This window comes from Amblyomma maculatum, chromosome 1, assembly GCF_055883805.1.
Source record: "Amblyomma maculatum isolate TAMU_Amacu chromosome 1, ASM5588380v1, whole genome shotgun sequence".
Lineage (NCBI taxonomy): Eukaryota > Metazoa > Arthropoda > Arachnida > Ixodida > Ixodidae > Amblyomma > Amblyomma maculatum.
The window spans coordinates 306,186,312-306,204,358 of NC_139344.1; the positions used below are offsets into that span (position 1 = coordinate 306,186,312).

The window sequence follows — 18,047 nt, forward strand, 5'->3', positions numbered from 1 at the left end:
AAAGCCTTGCCGCTGGAAAGGTTTAAGACGTCAGAGTGAATCCCTACAAAAGCATAATTGCCATTAATGTCGTGAACCGGAGCGCACTGGAGAGATTGACCGCCATCAACAAACTCGGCGACATCAGTGCGCGCTCCCATATTCTTCAGGGCAGCGGCACTACGGCCGGCGTCATCTACAATGTCGATGTGGCCATCGCTGACACCGATCTATCAATCATAATCAGCCAGCATCAAATAGCATTTCCATATACTGCAAGTGCAGTGCCTGGAGAGATCGAAATGCATCAAGCTCACTTTCAATGGCGACTGCATACCATCGCATGTGAAGGTTGGGCGTTTTCGACTACCGGTCCTGCACTTAGTGCCTAAGCCACGTCAGTGTAGAAAGTGTTTGAAGATCGGGCACGTGAGTGCCGTCTGCAAAAAGTCTATTGTGTGCCCTAGATGCTCAGAGCCGCATAGCGGCGACATTTGCCGCGCGATTGTTCTGAACTGCGCCAACTACCGTGGCCCTCATGATTGGGCAGGGCTGAAGCAAATCAATCTACGAACAGGGGACGGCGTTGTCCGCATCGCCGAAGATCATCTAAAAAAGCAGCTAATTTTGATAACAAGGCCTGCTGTTTTAAAACAAGAGATGCTGCCTCAGACGTTAACCGCTACCAAAACCTTTCACGTCCGCTGGGCCAGGAATGTCCTGCACCTACTGCTGAAAAGTCAGGATGTGGGACATGGCCAAGACCTACAGGCCATTCTCACGTCCATGATGAATGCTATCCCCGCTATGCTATCTAGCCTGCGCACGCCCGCCGAATGCGCTATAGGTTCTGGACACCAGTTCTAGCGGCTCTACAGTAGCAGACACAATGGCTCCCCCAGCATTAACATTTGGAGAAAAACTCAAGGACGCATCTATTTTTCAATGTAATGCCCGGGGGCTTCAGTCCCGAATATCCAACGCACCAAGGAAACAGCAGGGTTATAATCTATATGCGACGAGAACTCATGTATGTACTCCATCCGGTTCCTCCCAACAATGATAATAAGTACGTTTGCCTGACAGTGAAGGAGCGCAATCTCACATTTACGCTTGTGGTTGTGTATATGTCGCCATCCAGGCTTGTTGACGCCACACGATTGAATGATTTGACGGAGATTACACCTGGCCCTTGGATCATCATAGAAGACCACATCATGTGGGGAAGCGTTCTAATGAACCTTAAGGGAAGAGAGCTTTTGTCCTTCCCCTTTTATCATGACCTGCAGTGTCTTAATGACGGTACGCCGACCTTTATTCGAGGGGCAACGTACAGTAACCGTCTTGATTTGGCTTTCGTGTCTCCATGCCTTACCAGCAGCGTCCAATGGTTTCCGGATATATAAACACACGGAAGCGACCACATCCCTACATATGTGATCATAAATGGCCTTTGCACATCCACTTCTGCCACACGTATGCACCGCATCGATTGGTCGGCGTTTCGAGCACTTATGGAAGATGCTTGAAGAGCAGGCCTCTCTGCAGATTTTCAAAAGACATGGAGGCCATGATAAACGCCACCTCCATCTTCACCCCAATGTCTAACTACAAAACGTTTGATACGGAATTACAGCGCCTGCGATCACTGCGACGGAGCGAAGAGCGTAGATGCACGAAGTCGCGCTTCGACCTCATAGATGCGAAGTGCATGCAAGAGAACATTCAGCGCCGAGTTTAAGCCCTCCAGGCAAAATGTTGGAGGTCAATCTGGGAAAGGCTTAATCCGCCTTTATCACGCATCTGGAATGTCGTTCGTGGTCTCCGCTCCACAGCTCTACCCATTCAGATCTCTCGCACTTTACCAAAGACGTGGTGAGGTTTAGGTAGCTGAAGATTTCTGCGCTAGCAAGCCAATCAACCAAAACGGCAACGCTATATTTCACCAATGTTCCAGCTTCTCCGGATTCATGAATGAACCTTCCCTTCTCCGTGGAGAAACATGACTCTGCGCTGGCTTCTTGCAGACGGTCATCATCGCCGGTTCCCGACGGTGTGACATACTTTGCGCTTGGGAATCTTCGACAAGAAGCATGACACGTTTTTTGGAATATTACAACAAATTATAGAGTCAGGCTACAGTTCCAGATGAGTGTAACTGCATTCGTTTAGTTTCGCTCCTGAAACCTGGCAAATTGCCTCTGGACTTGACATCATACCGTACAATTGCACTGGCTAGCTGCGTCGGTTAAGTACTGCAAAGAATTCTGTTTACACGTATTGAGTAATACCTGGAGCGCTACCGCGTATATCCGCATATATTGTCCGGGTTTCGACGTGGACGCTCTTTAATTTACAACGTGGTGGACCTGGTATCATCTGTACAACGTGCAAGGTCTACAGGTATCTACCAAAAAGTGTTCGCTAGTTGCATTTACATGTAAGAACATGTCACCTTACACCATACACATTGATGGCAAAGCAATATCCTACGAAAGCAGCCATCGCTTTCTAGGAGTGATCATCGACCGAAATCTTTCGTGGACTCTCCATATTTTCATGAAAAAGAGGCTGACAGTGTTCGCTAGTTGCATTTACATGTAAGAACATGTCACCTTACACCATACACATTGATGGCAAAGCAATATCCTACGAAAGCAGCCATCGCTTTCTAGGAGTGATCATCGACCGAAATCTTTCGTGGACTCTCCATATTTTCATGAAAAAGAGGCTGACAGCTATTGCTCACGTAATTGGCTTTATTGGGGGAAACTCATGGGGAGCATCAGTGGGGTTGATGCTCCAGCTGTACAATACATTATTTATGGGATTCCTTCGGTACAGCTTACCTGCACTTGGAAATATCAGAAAGCCAACTTGAGAATTCTACAGAGCGTTCATGGCTCAAACTCTGCAAACCTGCCTGGGATTGCCGAAATGTGCCTCTACTGCTGCTACCATATTAATTGCACAGGAGGATCCCATAACTACCTACCTAATAGTTGACGCCACGAGGGCACATTTCCGACACATCTCTTGCGTTCCCTCTCATCATTTGGCTAGTCGTCCTATTACCAGGCCGCGTATACCTTTTACAGAGATCGTTGATGCACATCGCGCTATTCTGCTGTCCCAGTTTACACCCGCATCTAGACCGTCTTATCCGCTTTGGAGCCTGCATCAACCCACGTACTTCTTTCAATAGCCGACATCAGGAAGAAGGTCGAGCTATCGAGCTAAAACAAGTCACTCTTGAATACTTTCATGAGCACCATGCAAATCGTTCGCACGTCTACACCGACGGTTCAGAGAATACTGTGAGTGCTTCAGGCTCCATCGTCATCCCCGCAACTATTATAGAAATAAAAGTTAGGACAATTCACCGGACGTTTTCGACAGCCGCAGAGCTAACCGCTCTTCGTGTCGCAATTAGGCATATCAGTCAGCAGAGACCTCAGCGGTGGTCTATTTTCACATATTCAGAAGCAGCCCTGTAAGCCTTAAAAGCGCTCTTCGCCGTGGAGCCAATGAGCAAGTCGTCGCAGAAATATGAGGACTTCATCACTATACCATAAATGGAGGACGTGACATCATCTACCAATGGCTTCCAGAACACAGCGGCATAGCGGGCAATCTCCGCGCGGATGAGGTCGTGCGAACATCCCACCAAGACGGCGATTGTGTGTTGATCACCTTTTCCAGGGCAGATGCAGCGAGCAGGCTTCGCGCACTTGCACGGGAGCACACGCTCGCCTTGTGGAATTCTGGCCATTTTGCGAACTGCCGCTTAAAATCCCTAGACCCTGACCTGCAGCTCCGGCTTCCACTTGGCCTACCCTGACGTGAAGGAACTTTGCTGTGCCGGCAGTTATTCTTTTGCGATAGGTATAGTAAATAGCCCTGCATGTGCAACCTGCGAACAAGACGAGGCTATAGGCCACATTCTTTGTGAGTGCCCCATATACAGTGCGGAAAGACAGTGTTTCTGTCGTGCGCTGGAGCGTCTAGGTGGACGCCCACTGACTGAAATCAAGATTCTAGGTCACTGGCCGCGACGATCGTCGGCGGTGAAGGCCTCCCAGGCACTGCCCCGCTTCATGAAAACCACAGGTCTGATCAATAGGCTGTGATTTTGCTGTTATGTGAGGTGATATGACTGTGACATGATGTGATGTGACGTGACATATCTTTGATGTGACTATACTGACTTCACCTATCTCTATCTTACCATTCACTTTTATATCCACTCACCCCCTTCCCCGAGTGCAGGGTAGCAAACCGGTTTATTTTATCCGTTAACCTCCATGCCTTTCCTCCTCCTCATCTTCCTCCCTCCTTCCGTTTTCCCTTCACGGGCGACGCTTTAGCGAGTTCTACACGCAACCATGCTGCTTCCCTCACTTCTAAGAGCACACAGCTAATGTCTCTTATTAAGGACGAAAGACAAAGCGGGGTACGGGCGTTAATGAAATGGGGGGTGGGCGAGGGGCTCTCAGTGGAGATCGGCGCCCCTTTCATGCTGGCGCCCTTGCGACCGCACTGATCGCCCGGCACAGCCTGGCGGTTTATGGAAAAAGCTTATGGCACCACGTGTAGGTTCGAGATCCTCCATCATAACAGGTTGCTCAACTGCCTGTACGACTTCCTTTTAGGCCTCCCATTTCATGGGCTCACGTTCAAGAGAATGGAGTGAATTTCATCCTAACAATGAACTACAGAATAATCTTAAAGTGGTCAATCTACAGCGATCACCTCGAGCCTCTCAATATAAAAAAAACGACACAACTGGCATTAAAAAGCTAGATATTTTCGTTTACGAAAAATCAGGTAACGTTTACTGCTAAAAAAAAAAAGGGTTGTTTTTTTTTTCGCTGAAAAGTGGAGTACAGATCGGTCGCACAGTGCACCTAAATACAACCGCAGTACCAGCAAAACAAGAGGATATATCTTTTTGGGCGTAAGATTTGACAGAAAATTTAAGTTCCTACCTCACATAAACAACCTCAACAAGAATCTGAACTTACTAAAAGTACTCTCTCGGAAACATTGGGGGTCTGATAGAGCATGCCTTCTACACATCTATCGCCGTTTGATACGCTCCACCTTAGAATATGGAAGTATAGCTCATGAATCAGCAAGCTCGGCTAAAAAGACAAGCCTTGATACACAACAAAGCCTACGTCTTTCATGCAGCGCGTACAGAACATTCCCCGTAGCACGTCTTCGCGTCAAAACGCATCAACTCCACTAGAAATCAGCAGAAACACTTTTACTTTCACACATGTTCTTACATTGCGATGTTAACCGAAACGCATCTGCCACCCGGCCGTTACAAAGTGTCCTTCGAGAATAATATTCAGGAAGAAACCTTAAGCTACCAGGCCTCTTGAGATTCGAATAGATCTGCCAGAACCTCAGGCATTACTTAACATTGCTCTATGGTCAGAGCTCCGTGGTACAATTTTCGTGCAGACTGCGATCTCACACAATTGCGCAAAGCACAAATGCCCCCGGAACAAATCATTCAAGAATTTTTTGAAGAAAGAAGGCTACCAAACATTTATGCTGATGGTTCGAAAACAGCTTGGAAGTGCAGTGGTACGAGGAATATGATAGACAATAATAAGACTCCCACAGTATGCATCCATCTTCACTGCTGAATGCTATGCCACCTCTGTCGCATGTAGAGTTAGTAAAGTCAAACATAAACGCCGTAAATAGTAAATTTCACTTAGTAAAGCCTGTGTTGGTAAAATGGAAATCATGCATTCCCCAAAGTGATTTTACGCCGTATCGTCTTACACATAGCCTCATACTACTAAAGCAAGACAACCCCTTATGTGACTCGTGCAGAGGTAATCTCACTGTAAATCATGTGTTATACACATGTTGAAAACTCGCGTTGAAAACTTAAGACAATAAGGAAGACCATTTACACACTTTTGCCCCATTACTCTTCCCCCCACATTGGCGTCAGGTCAATTTTTTAAAAGAAGCAAGTATACTAAACTATACAACAGAACAGTCGCCCCACAGGGGGCATCTGTTAAAGCAGATGTTTGCGTGTACTGTGCGAAACCACGGACACCCCCCCACCATCGCTTAGACATGCGGGGCATTGCCGTGTTTGGGGAAAAGGGGATCCTGGTGGTTGCGCCGATGCTGAGTGTTTGCACCTTTAAAGTCAACAGTATATCTTGCTGGGCTAGTTGGTGTGACATTGTGTTTAACCAAAGAAAATACAGCGCAAAATGTTTGACGAAACACAAATTTAGCGTCAAAAATTTAGCGCTGTATTTCCTTTGGCTAATCACCTTTAAGGACCCTCGGCGGAGGCAACACATCACTTTGGCCCACGCTTCCCATAGAAGGCATCTCCGCGCTGACCCACAAGGGGGAAATCGGCAGTCGCCTTTTCCTGTCCTGCCCTTCATTTTTCACTTTCTATCTCTTTTCTCGGTACTCCTCCTCGTTTCTTGATTTTTTCTGTTTTCCTTGGTGGTGAGGGTTAACCTTATGTGGAGTAGCTACTCTGAGGTGCTCATATTAGGTTATAGTATCGGTGTGCTGCTGGCGTAGGCAGAACTTGCAAGTTCCTGTCCCGCCCCCGCGTAGGGCTCCATGGTGGATGGCAGGCACAACTACCGAAAAAATCAAACACTTTCATGAAGTCTATCCCCAACAATGATCGCCCTCTAATCAAAAGAGGGCGGACCGATTCTACGAGCCATTTTTTTTTGAAGGCGAAAGAAACATTCCCAAAGTTTCACGTCATACGTAGCGAGGAACTCGAAAACCTGCTCGAAAAATCTTCTCTTTCATTGTGTCAAAGTGTCTGACCAAAAACTTGGCCCCGGATATAAAGTATCAAAACTTGAAAATGATGATTTCTTGCTAGAAATGCAGTCCTACAACCTGAAAAAACATTCTGTCGCTTGGGGACATCCCTGTCTTCATCACTCCCCACCGGTCCTTGAACACTGTAAAATGAGCAATATCAGAAATAGACTTCATTGCTCTCACTGAAGGTGAAATGGCAGGACTAGAAAATGTCATAGCTGTTCACAAAATCCTAAAGGATGACAAAGAAATCCCTACAAAACATCTGGTTCTTACTTTAAATAGCTGCACCCTCGTAGAGTAAATTCAAGTGGGATATATAAAAGTAAATGTCTGACCGTACATTCCAAATCTGAGAAGATGCTTCAACTGCCAGAAATACGGCCATGGTTCGCAAAGATGCCGTGGCTGCAAACCTTGTGCGAAATGTGCTGCGAATGACCACAACTCTGACAACTGCACCGCAGTCCCACACAGTGCGAACTGTAAGGGGATGAAACCGCATACTCTCGATCCTGCCAAAACGGAAAGAAGAAAAGCAGATCATACCACTGAAAACAACAGAGAACATCCCACACAAAGAGGTACACACCCAAATTCCAATACAACAAAATCAAGAACGCATTTCAGTTCAAAGCGGAGCCAAATCTCGCTGATGTGGTGCGATGGGGCGGGAAACCACAACGGTCTTCGGCACCTGTCCAGCCCACAAATCAACCTGAGGTAATGCCACCACCGGCCCCGCTGGAAGTAGCCTACGCTCCTCCACCACCCACAAACAGGCTACGCGTCCCTCAGGGTCGGCGGGCCACGAGGCAACTTCTAAAAAGATGGAACACACGCTTCTGGCACATTCGTCCAGCACCTCAGAAGAGGTAATGGACACAAGCCAGAACTGCTCTTTCCAGTCTTAGACGGTGGAGCTTCTTGCAACGAACAAGAACAGACAAGGCCCAAATGACGGGCCCTGAAAAAAACCTAACTTATGACTTGTAAAGATTATTAATGACATACAAGACATCCTAGATACACTCTCGCCAGTTGCACTCTGCTTACAGAAAACACATTTAGGTTCCAAACACACAAATATACTGAAGAAATATCAGGTCTTCTGCCAAGGTCGAGAGTAAGCAAGCAAGTTTTCGGGCGGTGCGGCCATCATATTGCAAAGTGGAATTCCAGCTCAAGAACTGAAATTAAGTACTCTTTTAGAAGCTGTAGCAGCCCCAATAATCGACCTTAAAACCCTTGCTCTGTGTTCTGTGTATCTTGAGCCACATCCTAAAATAACTCTTGATGATTTAGAAAACCTCTTTAGCCACCTTTCAGAACCCTACCTGCTACCTGATAGTAGGAGATTTCAATGCAGACTCATTGTTGGGAACTGAAAAAACCTATACACGTGGACAGCTTATAGAGGATTTTATTCTTAGTTGTAACATTCGCTTGTTGAACTTCTTTAAGTCCACATACTGTTCAGCAAGCTCTGAAAAATGACTTCTTTAGATTTGGCTTTTAGTTTACCTTAATGATTTTAAATGAGATGTTCTGAACAATTCATATCCCTGCCAACAATACTCAGCTTGTCATTCTCGCCATCAGTCATCCCGACCAAACCGGTGGAAACTTCACTTAGCAGAGCTCTTTAAAGTAGAGAAAAACATTTCTCAGATGCCCTTAGTGTCGACAAACGAAATTAATTGTTCCCGACATGCGTTATCACTGCCGCACACCTCGTCATTCCACACTCCTTAGGTGTGGTGTGACAAAACCTCAAAATGTGGTGGACACGGGAATGTAAGGAGGCTAAAAAGCGGAAAAATTAAGCATATCGTGTTTTCCAAAGATACCCTACACACGAAAATATTGCTACATTCGGCGGTGCATGCATTGGTATCTGCATAAGGACGGAAGATGAAGCTCGTGAGTTTTAGTGAAGCAGTGTCGATTGGTGCCCGGTTAACGCTGCTGTGTTCCTGTGATCTTGGACTAATCTCTTGGCCTTACCTTGCCACGTATCAATATTATCCTTATTAAAAAGGCCGGAGCTAAAGCTCGATACATCCGCCGCAACTCGAAAAAGAATCATGGCAGAGGTATGTCACGTCAGTAAATAGCTCAATGACATCTAAGAAAATGTGGGATCAAGTTCATAAACTCAGTGGAAACTTTTTCCCCTTTACAATTCCTATTCTAACAGCCCTTGGAGCTCAGACTAGCATAGAAGAACAGGCCAATATACTAGGCAAACATTTCACACACGTTTCAAGTTCTTCACACTACACAGAAACATTCTTAGAATACAAAAACATGGCTGAGAAACAGACTCCCAACAAGTGGTGGCAGAAATGAACCCTACAATAGTTTTATTACACTCCAAGAAGTAAAGTATGTCCTACCTGCTGAAAAAAGACTGCGCCTGGTTCTGATAAAATTCATTATGAAATGCTAGTTCACTTATCTGAATCTTCTGTACAGGCACTTGTGAAATTTTTTAGCAAAACTTGGACTCTGAGAAAACTCAGAGTATTGAACAAGCTGTTATTGTTCCGTTTCTAAAACCAGGAAAGCCGCCGACCTCAGCTGGCAGTTATAGGCCCATAGCTCTGACCAGCTGTTTAGCAAAATGTTTTGAAAGCGTTATAAACATCTGACTAACCTTGATTTTAGAATCTCGTCAACTTCTTATTATTCATCAATGTGGTTTTAAAAAAGGATGCGCAACGATCGACCACTTAGTGCGCCTTGAAAATACTGTCCGAGAAGCCTTCATACACAAACAAAACTGCCTGGCCCTGACATGGAAAAGCCATAAGACACAACTTGGAGGTTCGGCATCTTACGCAATATAGCAGATTTAGGCATCCGGGCTCGGATGCTCAATGTTCTGAAGGATTTTCTATCGGGTCATTCATTTCAAGTACGTCTCGGTACCACCTAGTCAAGGAACTTTATTCAAAAAAATGGGTACCTGAAGGGTGCATTTTAAGCACAACACTGTTTATTGTAAAAATGAATTCTATTAGCAAGGGAATCCCAAACTCCGTTATGTTCTCGCTGTATGTCGACGACCTTCAAACTAGCCTGCATATTCTCGAACGTATCAATTTGCGAAAGACAACTACAATTAACAGTAAATAGGCTAATGAAAACGTGTTCAAATGTTCCTCACAGAAGACAGTGGCAGTAATGCTCTCACTGAAACGAGGCATACAAATCGATCCCAAGCTATACCTAAATGGGAATGAGTAGCCAGTAAAGAGTGATCACATTTTTGAGCGTAACGTTAGAAAAAAAAAATAGCATTTCTGCCTCACATAAATATTCTAAAAAGGAAAGCCATGAAATCACTAACATACTGAAGCTTCTTTCTCGGAAACACTGGGGGTCTAATAGGGCGTGTCTTCGGCATATATATATATATATATATATATATATATATATATATATATATATATATATATATATATATATATATATATATATATATATATATATATATATATATCGGTTGGGCGGTCCAGCTTGGACTATGGGTCCGTAGTCTAGGGGCAGCTAGACCATCATATCTAAGGAAATTGGACCCAGTACATAACTTAGGTTTGCGCCTTTCTTGTGGCGCTTACAGAACATCCCCTGTCTCTATGTGGAGACCAAATGAGTCTCCGCTGAAAGACAGAAGGGCTTCACTGACGTGTGCATATATGTCTTTAGAATAAGGTCAACGAAAAAACACCTCTGCTTTCCAATAGTCACTGCATACCACTTACGAGTAATTTTCACAAATAAACCACAGGCAACGAAGCCACTATAATGCGTTTCGAAGACATTTTCAGTGAACTGGAAATTCTGGAATCCTTGCCCGATTCTGGCCAAAAAAAGAACCCCTTGCCCCTCTGGTACAAACGCCCAGCAGTCTGTGACCTCACTCTAACACACTTCAACAAAAGCCAAGCTCCTCAAGAGCACAGTACACGAATTGCGCACAGTGAAATAAACGTACACTAATTACACAGAGTTTTAAATAGATGCATCAAAAACGTATGTTGGCTGTGCCGTAGTGGAAGAGAACTGGGAACAAATAATTAGGCTTCCTCAGTGCGCATCAATATTTGCAGCTGAATCCTATGCTATCATGACAGCTGTAGAAAAAAATTGTGAATGAAGGCATTGAGAACAGGGTCATCTACACCAATTCGTTGAGTGTACTCACGGTTTTACATCACAGAAATGCTGCCATAATGTAAAAATGATCATGACACAAGGATATAACCGACATAAAAGCATTCTGTTGGGTCCCAAGTCACGTAGGCATTGACGGCGATGAAAGAGCAGACAAATGTGCTGCACTAGCCCACAACAAATCGATTCAGAAAGTAAACATGCCACATAGAGATTGCATGAAATTAATACAAAATAAACAGAAGAATAAATGGCACAACAAGTTGCGCCTCATAAAGGAGAATAGAAATCGCCATCTTCGTATTGGACGCATCTTACACGAATTTTCCTACTGATGCCACCTAACAAAGCGACCTGGAAAAATGCGGTGAGATACTCACTGTAAACCCCATTCTAAAATTGCATGCTGCAAATTTGAGGCACTTTGGAGAAAACATTTTATTATATTATACATATACCATCCCATTCCACCCCACCTTACTTTTACGAGAAAGAGCTGTTGTAGACCTACCATCTGTATTTAGGTTCCTACAAGAACACTTTTTAAACAAAACTATAAATTTTTAACATATCCATTTCCTTGCTCTTGGCGCATGATAGCCTCAGTTGCTTACGTGACATTGAACCGAACACAACGCATTAATCACAAGTGACAAATTTTCTACACAGCAGCATCCGTGTTTCGCGCAAACGGTAAGCTCAAACAGCGTTCAGAATCAGACATCTAAGAAATGCTACGAAAAAGCTCGACTGTGCAGCACAACTCATAGTGGCTGACATGCAACGCCGCCCTCTGGTGAGGAGAGCCGTCACGACGCCGTCTCGTAACCCACTTCGTAATTATTACTTTTAGGGTAGCGATAGCGAGGCTTCAATTTATTATGAAGGGCCCTTCCTTCGATTTCAACATTTCGTTTCAACTCTTTGAACCTCTTATGCATTAAAAAAGAAAGAAAAAAATGTGCGGAAAGGCGAAAACATAGTTCCGGCACGAGCTCGTTCTGTGTTTCGTTGCTTTTCCGACTGTCACAGAATAGGCGGCCCCCATTAATTTGCCCATGTTGCATTTATACGCACGCTGAATTGTTGTTCTGTAAACCCCATATGTTCACGGGACCTGCATATGGGACCGTCGGTCGGACGCGCAAGAACGCGTACGTGCACTTTCTTCGGAACAGTATATAGCTTTCCCTGTGTTAGCTACAACTCTCTCCATGCTCGAGCAGAAGAGTGCGTGCTGCCTGTGTCGTACTTTCCCCCCTACTTCGTCCAAAGTATTGAGCGTCCTTTGTATATCCGTATATTATATTTCCCTGGCAATGTGACCCCCCGAAGAACCAAAGTTGGGGCGTACGTGACTGTTGTTTGTGTTGTGCGTTATTTTTATCGAACTTAAGATGGGCGGCCATGCAGTGCTAAAGTGTGGTGTGTCTACGTCGCCTTGCTCTGTGAGTGAACTACTTTGTGCGCTCTAAGTGTGTGTTTTGTTTCGGACTCCGACCCTGCGCACAAGGCATCGTCGACAGTGGTTCAAAAGGAGCCGCCGAGGCCCCAAAGTCAGTCCGCCCAGTTCGCTTCCGAAAAAGGAAACCCGAGCTGCCGCGTACTCCCGGGTGTATCCGAGCTGCCGCCGCGGGCACCGCATCCTCAGACCGCACCGGAAGGATCGTCGCCTTCGAGTGCCGCCCGTCTGCGTCGTCCCACTGATAGACTGCAGCCGCGTTCCCCGGTCAATTGTATGTTCGAAACTGCTCTGAACTTTCTTTCCCTTGCTGTTATTTGAATTGTTATTTCCATCCCGGAAAAGCATGACTCTGTACACGTAATTCGGAGTATTTAATTCGATAGTTGCCTTTTATAATGTTAATTGCTGCCCTCTAAATGTTTTGTGTATTCCTTGTTCTGAGCCTATAAACGTCTTCTTATTGTTGTTTGAATTGTCTCATTCTCCACGTTTGCGTACCGGCTACGGCGGGCATCGCACGACCACCCCCCTTTTTGCCATGTCTCGGTGATGACCTCCGGTGATTACCGAGCGTGTGACACCGACGTGTACATGTTAACCAATTCGCTAGCACTAAGTGAGTTATGTTTGAGGAGTTTGTCAACAGAACTTTATCGGAAGGATTACGCCCAAGTAAGGGGCGGTAGAGAAAAGAAGGATTGTAGTTGATAGAGGATGAAAATTGTTGTAAGGTAAAATTTGGTGCATGTGGAGTCACTAGTCAGTTAATTAGAGCCAGCATGCAGACAATCGGACGTCGAAATAGTCGAGCGGAGTTATGGTTACGTCCAGGGTTATCACGTAATACCGCACTTCCGGTCGCGTGGTACCTCAATTTTGGTCACGTGATCTATGCGTACATCGGAATAGCGACGTAGCTATGTCGACGTCAGAATGTGACGTCTGTGTGCGACGTCGCCAAACTGTCATTTGGTGTTTCGACATGAGTGAGCCGAATAAAAGAGTGAAGGTAATTAGAAAGGGTGCAAAGTGTCGTTTAATCGAAGAGCAGTGCAGAAATGCGGAGGCGTTGCTGCTGCACACAGTACACCCTCGTCGAACGCATCAAAGTTCACCTTGGTTGGTTTAAAGAAAAGCAGTGGCATAGTCACTTGCGGAATCTCGCTCACACATCTCGCGGTCAGATCTCACCGACGCGAGATGAACGAACATGCTTTCTACACAATGTCGTCAACCGTGCAGCTGCTATCATAATTTCCGCAGTGTGAAATTTCTTCAAAGGGTACGCGATATACCGTGTGCAGCAGCAGCCTCAAGCTTAGGCATTTCTCCAGTGCGGATTCTGCAGTGCTCTCAGAATTCTGTTTTTTACTTACTTTCATTAACTTACTTGGTATCAGCTTTTATTTTTCTGAATTCTTGTTTTATTTTTTTTTATTCTGTTGTTTTCTGTATTTGATAGTGTTTTTTATTTTTCGTTTTTTCTTGCTTCGGCGTGGAGGCGCAGTGTTTAGGGCTGCTGTGTTCAAGGATGCTGGATCGGCCGCGGAGGCGAAAAACTAAGCGCCCGTGTGCTGTGCGATGTCAGTTACAGCCGCTTAGGGACTTAAACCAAGCCCATTCCCTCCTTACTCTAGACGAGGAGAATTGCATAAGTCGGCGTAGAGTTGTCTTGAACACGAAACGAAGGTGCTTTCATTCTTGGCGTGGATGGGATTTTTTAGATCTCTACTACTAGCGTGACCCCTTCCGGCAAATTTCAGCGAATGACTTCCGCAATATGACCTCTAACGAGGTTTCTAGTGATATACGAACCCGCCAGCTGCTTTGGAGAGGCGGTGGGAGGGCAGTCTGTGAGCCGCCATACGAACGCCGTTCTAAGGTTAGGTGCCAATTCAATAAGGGGTGGCGTGAGCAGGTGCCCCATTTTAAGCGCCAGCCCCACTCTGTGAACAGCAGCCGCTAAATTTAGCGGGCCGCCGCCATTTTCTCTCGCAAAATTGTATATTGATACGCAGGAAAGGCTCGGTATCTGTCACTTGTGGATGGAAACCTGAACATCGCCGTAAGGGAAGGGAGGAAGGAGGGAGTGAAAGAAGAAAGATAAATAGTTGTCATAGTGGAGGGCTGCGGAATAATTTCGATCACTAAGGGATTCCTACACTTAGGCGCCTACAAACAAACACATATCCAAACAGAACCCTGTACCACAAGATATGGCCAACACAATACAAAAGTGAATGTGTCTGGTGCGGAGACACTGCTACACTATACCACACAACATGGGGATGTAGCCCCATAATACCTAAAATAGATAGCCCTAGTCTTCAGCAGTGGGAGGACCTTCTAGCCGACTCGATCGGACGCAGAGCACCAGCTCATGCTGGTGCAGCGGGCCAGAGCCGCTGCTGAGGCCAACGGACTCCTGGACAGAGGACTGCCGACTACTGCTCTTTCCTAACCCACTACCCCTAACCCCAATTTTCCCATTTTCCCCAATAAAGTTTATCAAACAAAATTGCGGATTCTTAACGTGCACTAACATCGCACTGCACACAAGCACATTTGAGTTTCTCTATCGAAACGCTGGAGCCGTGGTCGGGTTAGAACGCGGGTGCTGTTGATTTGATGTCAGTGCAGATTAAAGATCATCGAAATTATTTAGGAGCTCTCCACTATGACTGCCCTTTTTCTCTTTCTTCTTTCATTTCCCTCAAAAGTGTGACAGATACTGCTTCTTTTCGCGAGACCAATTTACAATTGTACTAGTGCGATGAGTACGGCTGATGACGGCATACGAGCTGTGCACACGGACGCCCATGTAAAACGAAAAGGCGGCAGCAAATGTTAGCGTTTTATAACATTCGGTTCAGCAGCGTTGAACCTCTCTACGTGGCTCTGATTACGTCGCCTTAAGAAACGCTTTCGCCCGAAACGAAAAACCTGGGGCAGACAGGTTTGGGAGCCAGCAAAACCTGCCAAAATAAAAACTTTTAGTTCACGGGGCGAGCGCCTTCTCTCGTCGCTGCCACAGGTATATGACCAGCGTATTCACCCGAAATGCTCTTTGCCGCAGGCGACATCTCGGTGGTGAGTGGCAGGCTCGCCTGGGATCCGTGCGCAAGGAGTCCGCGTCACCTTTCGACCTGCGCGCGGGTATTGCCGCAGTGCGCCATTCGGCAGATGGCGTCCTGGCACTACTCAGGCTCGACGCGGCAGTGCCGCAGACCCGCGCCGTGCGGCCTGCCTGCCTTCCTCGGACGCCCCAGGCGGGCCGCTGCGCCACGCTCGCCTACGACGTCCAAGGTGAGGCCTTGCCTGAAATTCCCTCTTGCTTGATGCTGAGCGCGGCAGCGTAACTGTTACTGTACCAACCTCTTGTTTATGTTTGCAAATTGCTGCTCCGTGCGTTTTTCAAGCACATGGTGTCATGAGTGCAAGAGATTATACCTCAGCTGAGCTCTTGACGCTGTGGCACTACAAATGGCTATCTGCAAAAGGAAGCGCCAAGCGACTGGAGACCAAACGAGCCATTTTTTTCATGGGTAATTATAGTAGACGCCTCTCTGCGCAGGAGACCAGCTCGAGCAAGTGAACCTCGAGGCATCCGAGTGCGGCCAGGCTGTGTTGTGTGGGCGGCAAGCTTCTTGCGCGGTGAGTTAACCGCTGATGCTCTAGTGTTTCATGACTCGGCCGCTAAATATACCATCTTGAATGGACCTGAATCTCTTTTTCAAGGTCACGAAATTAGAAGTCAACACAGGAGTAAGCAGTCATGTGAAAGCCGCAGACGAAAACGAGGCGACTAGCATCACTTATACATTTAGCATCGACTGTATTTTGCTGACTCACATTGAATTTCTCCCAGAAGTTCCACACTCCACTCCAGTGGCCATATTGAATGAGAGTACGCGTTATTTTAGAGTACCGAACAAACGATACCAGGCCTTAAACGTTGACGCGGGCTCCATACGTATAGTTGGTCTCTACTTTTCAATCTTGTATCTTCGCTATCTTGAACACATGAACGCGTTCGAAGCACGTATTGTTTGCTCGTGCGGTTCAGACATTCTCGTTTACCAGTGTCCAGGCCTGAAAGGAAGCGCTCGTGTGTTGGAGCCGCTAATGTTTGTGTTTTTGTAAACGCTTTAGTCTATTTTTTATGCGGTTCGAGGACAGTGAGTTAGACTTGTTCTACCCTGGGATCGGTGGACAAAGCTTTATTTTTGGGTCAATTTCGGCGCGAGAAGCGACGGCGATGCAAACGGCTCCAAGATGAATTCTGTCAAATACTTTTCTTTCTGGCATGTCGCGCTCCATCGGCGAAAAACATCGACTGATTTGCGCCTTTGTTGTCTATCTTGTCTTTGTTGTCTATCTAAAAAAAAAATCCGCGTGCCATTGGAATTGCATAAACAGGTTTGGGGTGCGACGTGATGCCGGTGAACACCTCCAGCAACGCACTCTCTCACGAGAACAGGAGTTGGCCACCTTGGTGCAGTAATTGGCCGCAACCTCTCATGATTAGCTCCATAAAACCCCGGCCCTCAGTCACCAGCGGCTGCGGAACAACTGACCACGGCGGCGGTCAGACCTGTGACGCAGCAGGGGTGCTAAGAATTCCTGGCTCCGCTGGACAGGCCGCCATTGGAAACTAACCCTGGCAACGCTTAATGCTAGAACCCTAGCTAGTGAAGCTAGTTTAGCAGTGCTGTTAGAGGAACTAGAGGGTATGAAATGGGATGTCATAGGGCTTAGTGAGGTTAGGAGGCCGAATGAGGCATATACTGTACTCAAGGACGGGCATGTACTGTGTTATCGAGGCTTACCGGAGAGGCGAGAACTAGGAGTAGGTTTCCTAGTCAATAAGTATATAGCGGGTAATATAGATGAATTCTATAGTATTAATGAGAGGGTGGCAGGCATCGTAATTAGGCTTAATAAGCGGTATAAAGTGAGAGTTGTACAGGCCTATGCACCCACATGTAGTTATGATGACCAGGCAGTTGAAAGCTTCTACGAAGATGTAGAATCGGCAATGCGAAAAGCAAAGACGCAGTATACCGTACTAATGGGCGACTTCAATGCCAAGGTAGGGAAAAAGCAGGCAGGAGACCAGGCAGTAGGTGACTATGGCATTTCATTGGTGCTAGAATTAGCAGGGGGGAGTTACTAGTCGAGTTTGCAGAGCGCAAGAACTTAAGAATCATGAATACCTTCTTCAGCAAACGGAAGAACCGGAAATGGACATGGAAAAGTCCTAACGGAGAGACTAAAAATGAAATCGACTTCATAATGTGTTCAACCCCCGCCATTATGCAAGATTTAGAGGTAATCGGGAAAGTGCGATGCAGTGACCACAGGATGGTGAGGTCCCGAATTAGCCTAAATCTGAAGAAGGAACGCAACAGATTGGTAAGAAAGAAACCCATCAACGAATTAGCGGTGAGGGGGAGGGCAGAAGAGTTCAGGATCTCGCTACAGAATAGGTATTCAGCTCTAACTGAGGATGGCGACATTACCCTAGAGGGAAGGAACAATAATTTCAGAGATATCATTACTGAGTGCGCTGTAAAAGTAG

At 46.2% G+C, this 18,047-nt stretch overlaps 1 protein-coding gene across 2 annotated transcripts in view; it reads left to right on the forward strand.

Annotated features, from left to right (window-relative positions):
* The window catches only part of LOC146206995 (atrial natriuretic peptide-converting enzyme), a 253,409-nt gene that overhangs the window by 183,112 nt on the left and 52,250 nt on the right, over positions 1–18,047 (forward strand). For both annotated transcript variants that reach the window (XM_084591738.1, XM_084591728.1), the window contains 2 exons: positions 15,543–15,772; positions 16,041–16,120. In XM_084591738.1, coding sequence (XP_084447864.1) covers positions 15,543–15,772; positions 16,041–16,120 — 310 coding nt within the window. The remainder of the gene's footprint in view (positions 1–15,542; positions 15,773–16,040; positions 16,121–18,047) is intronic.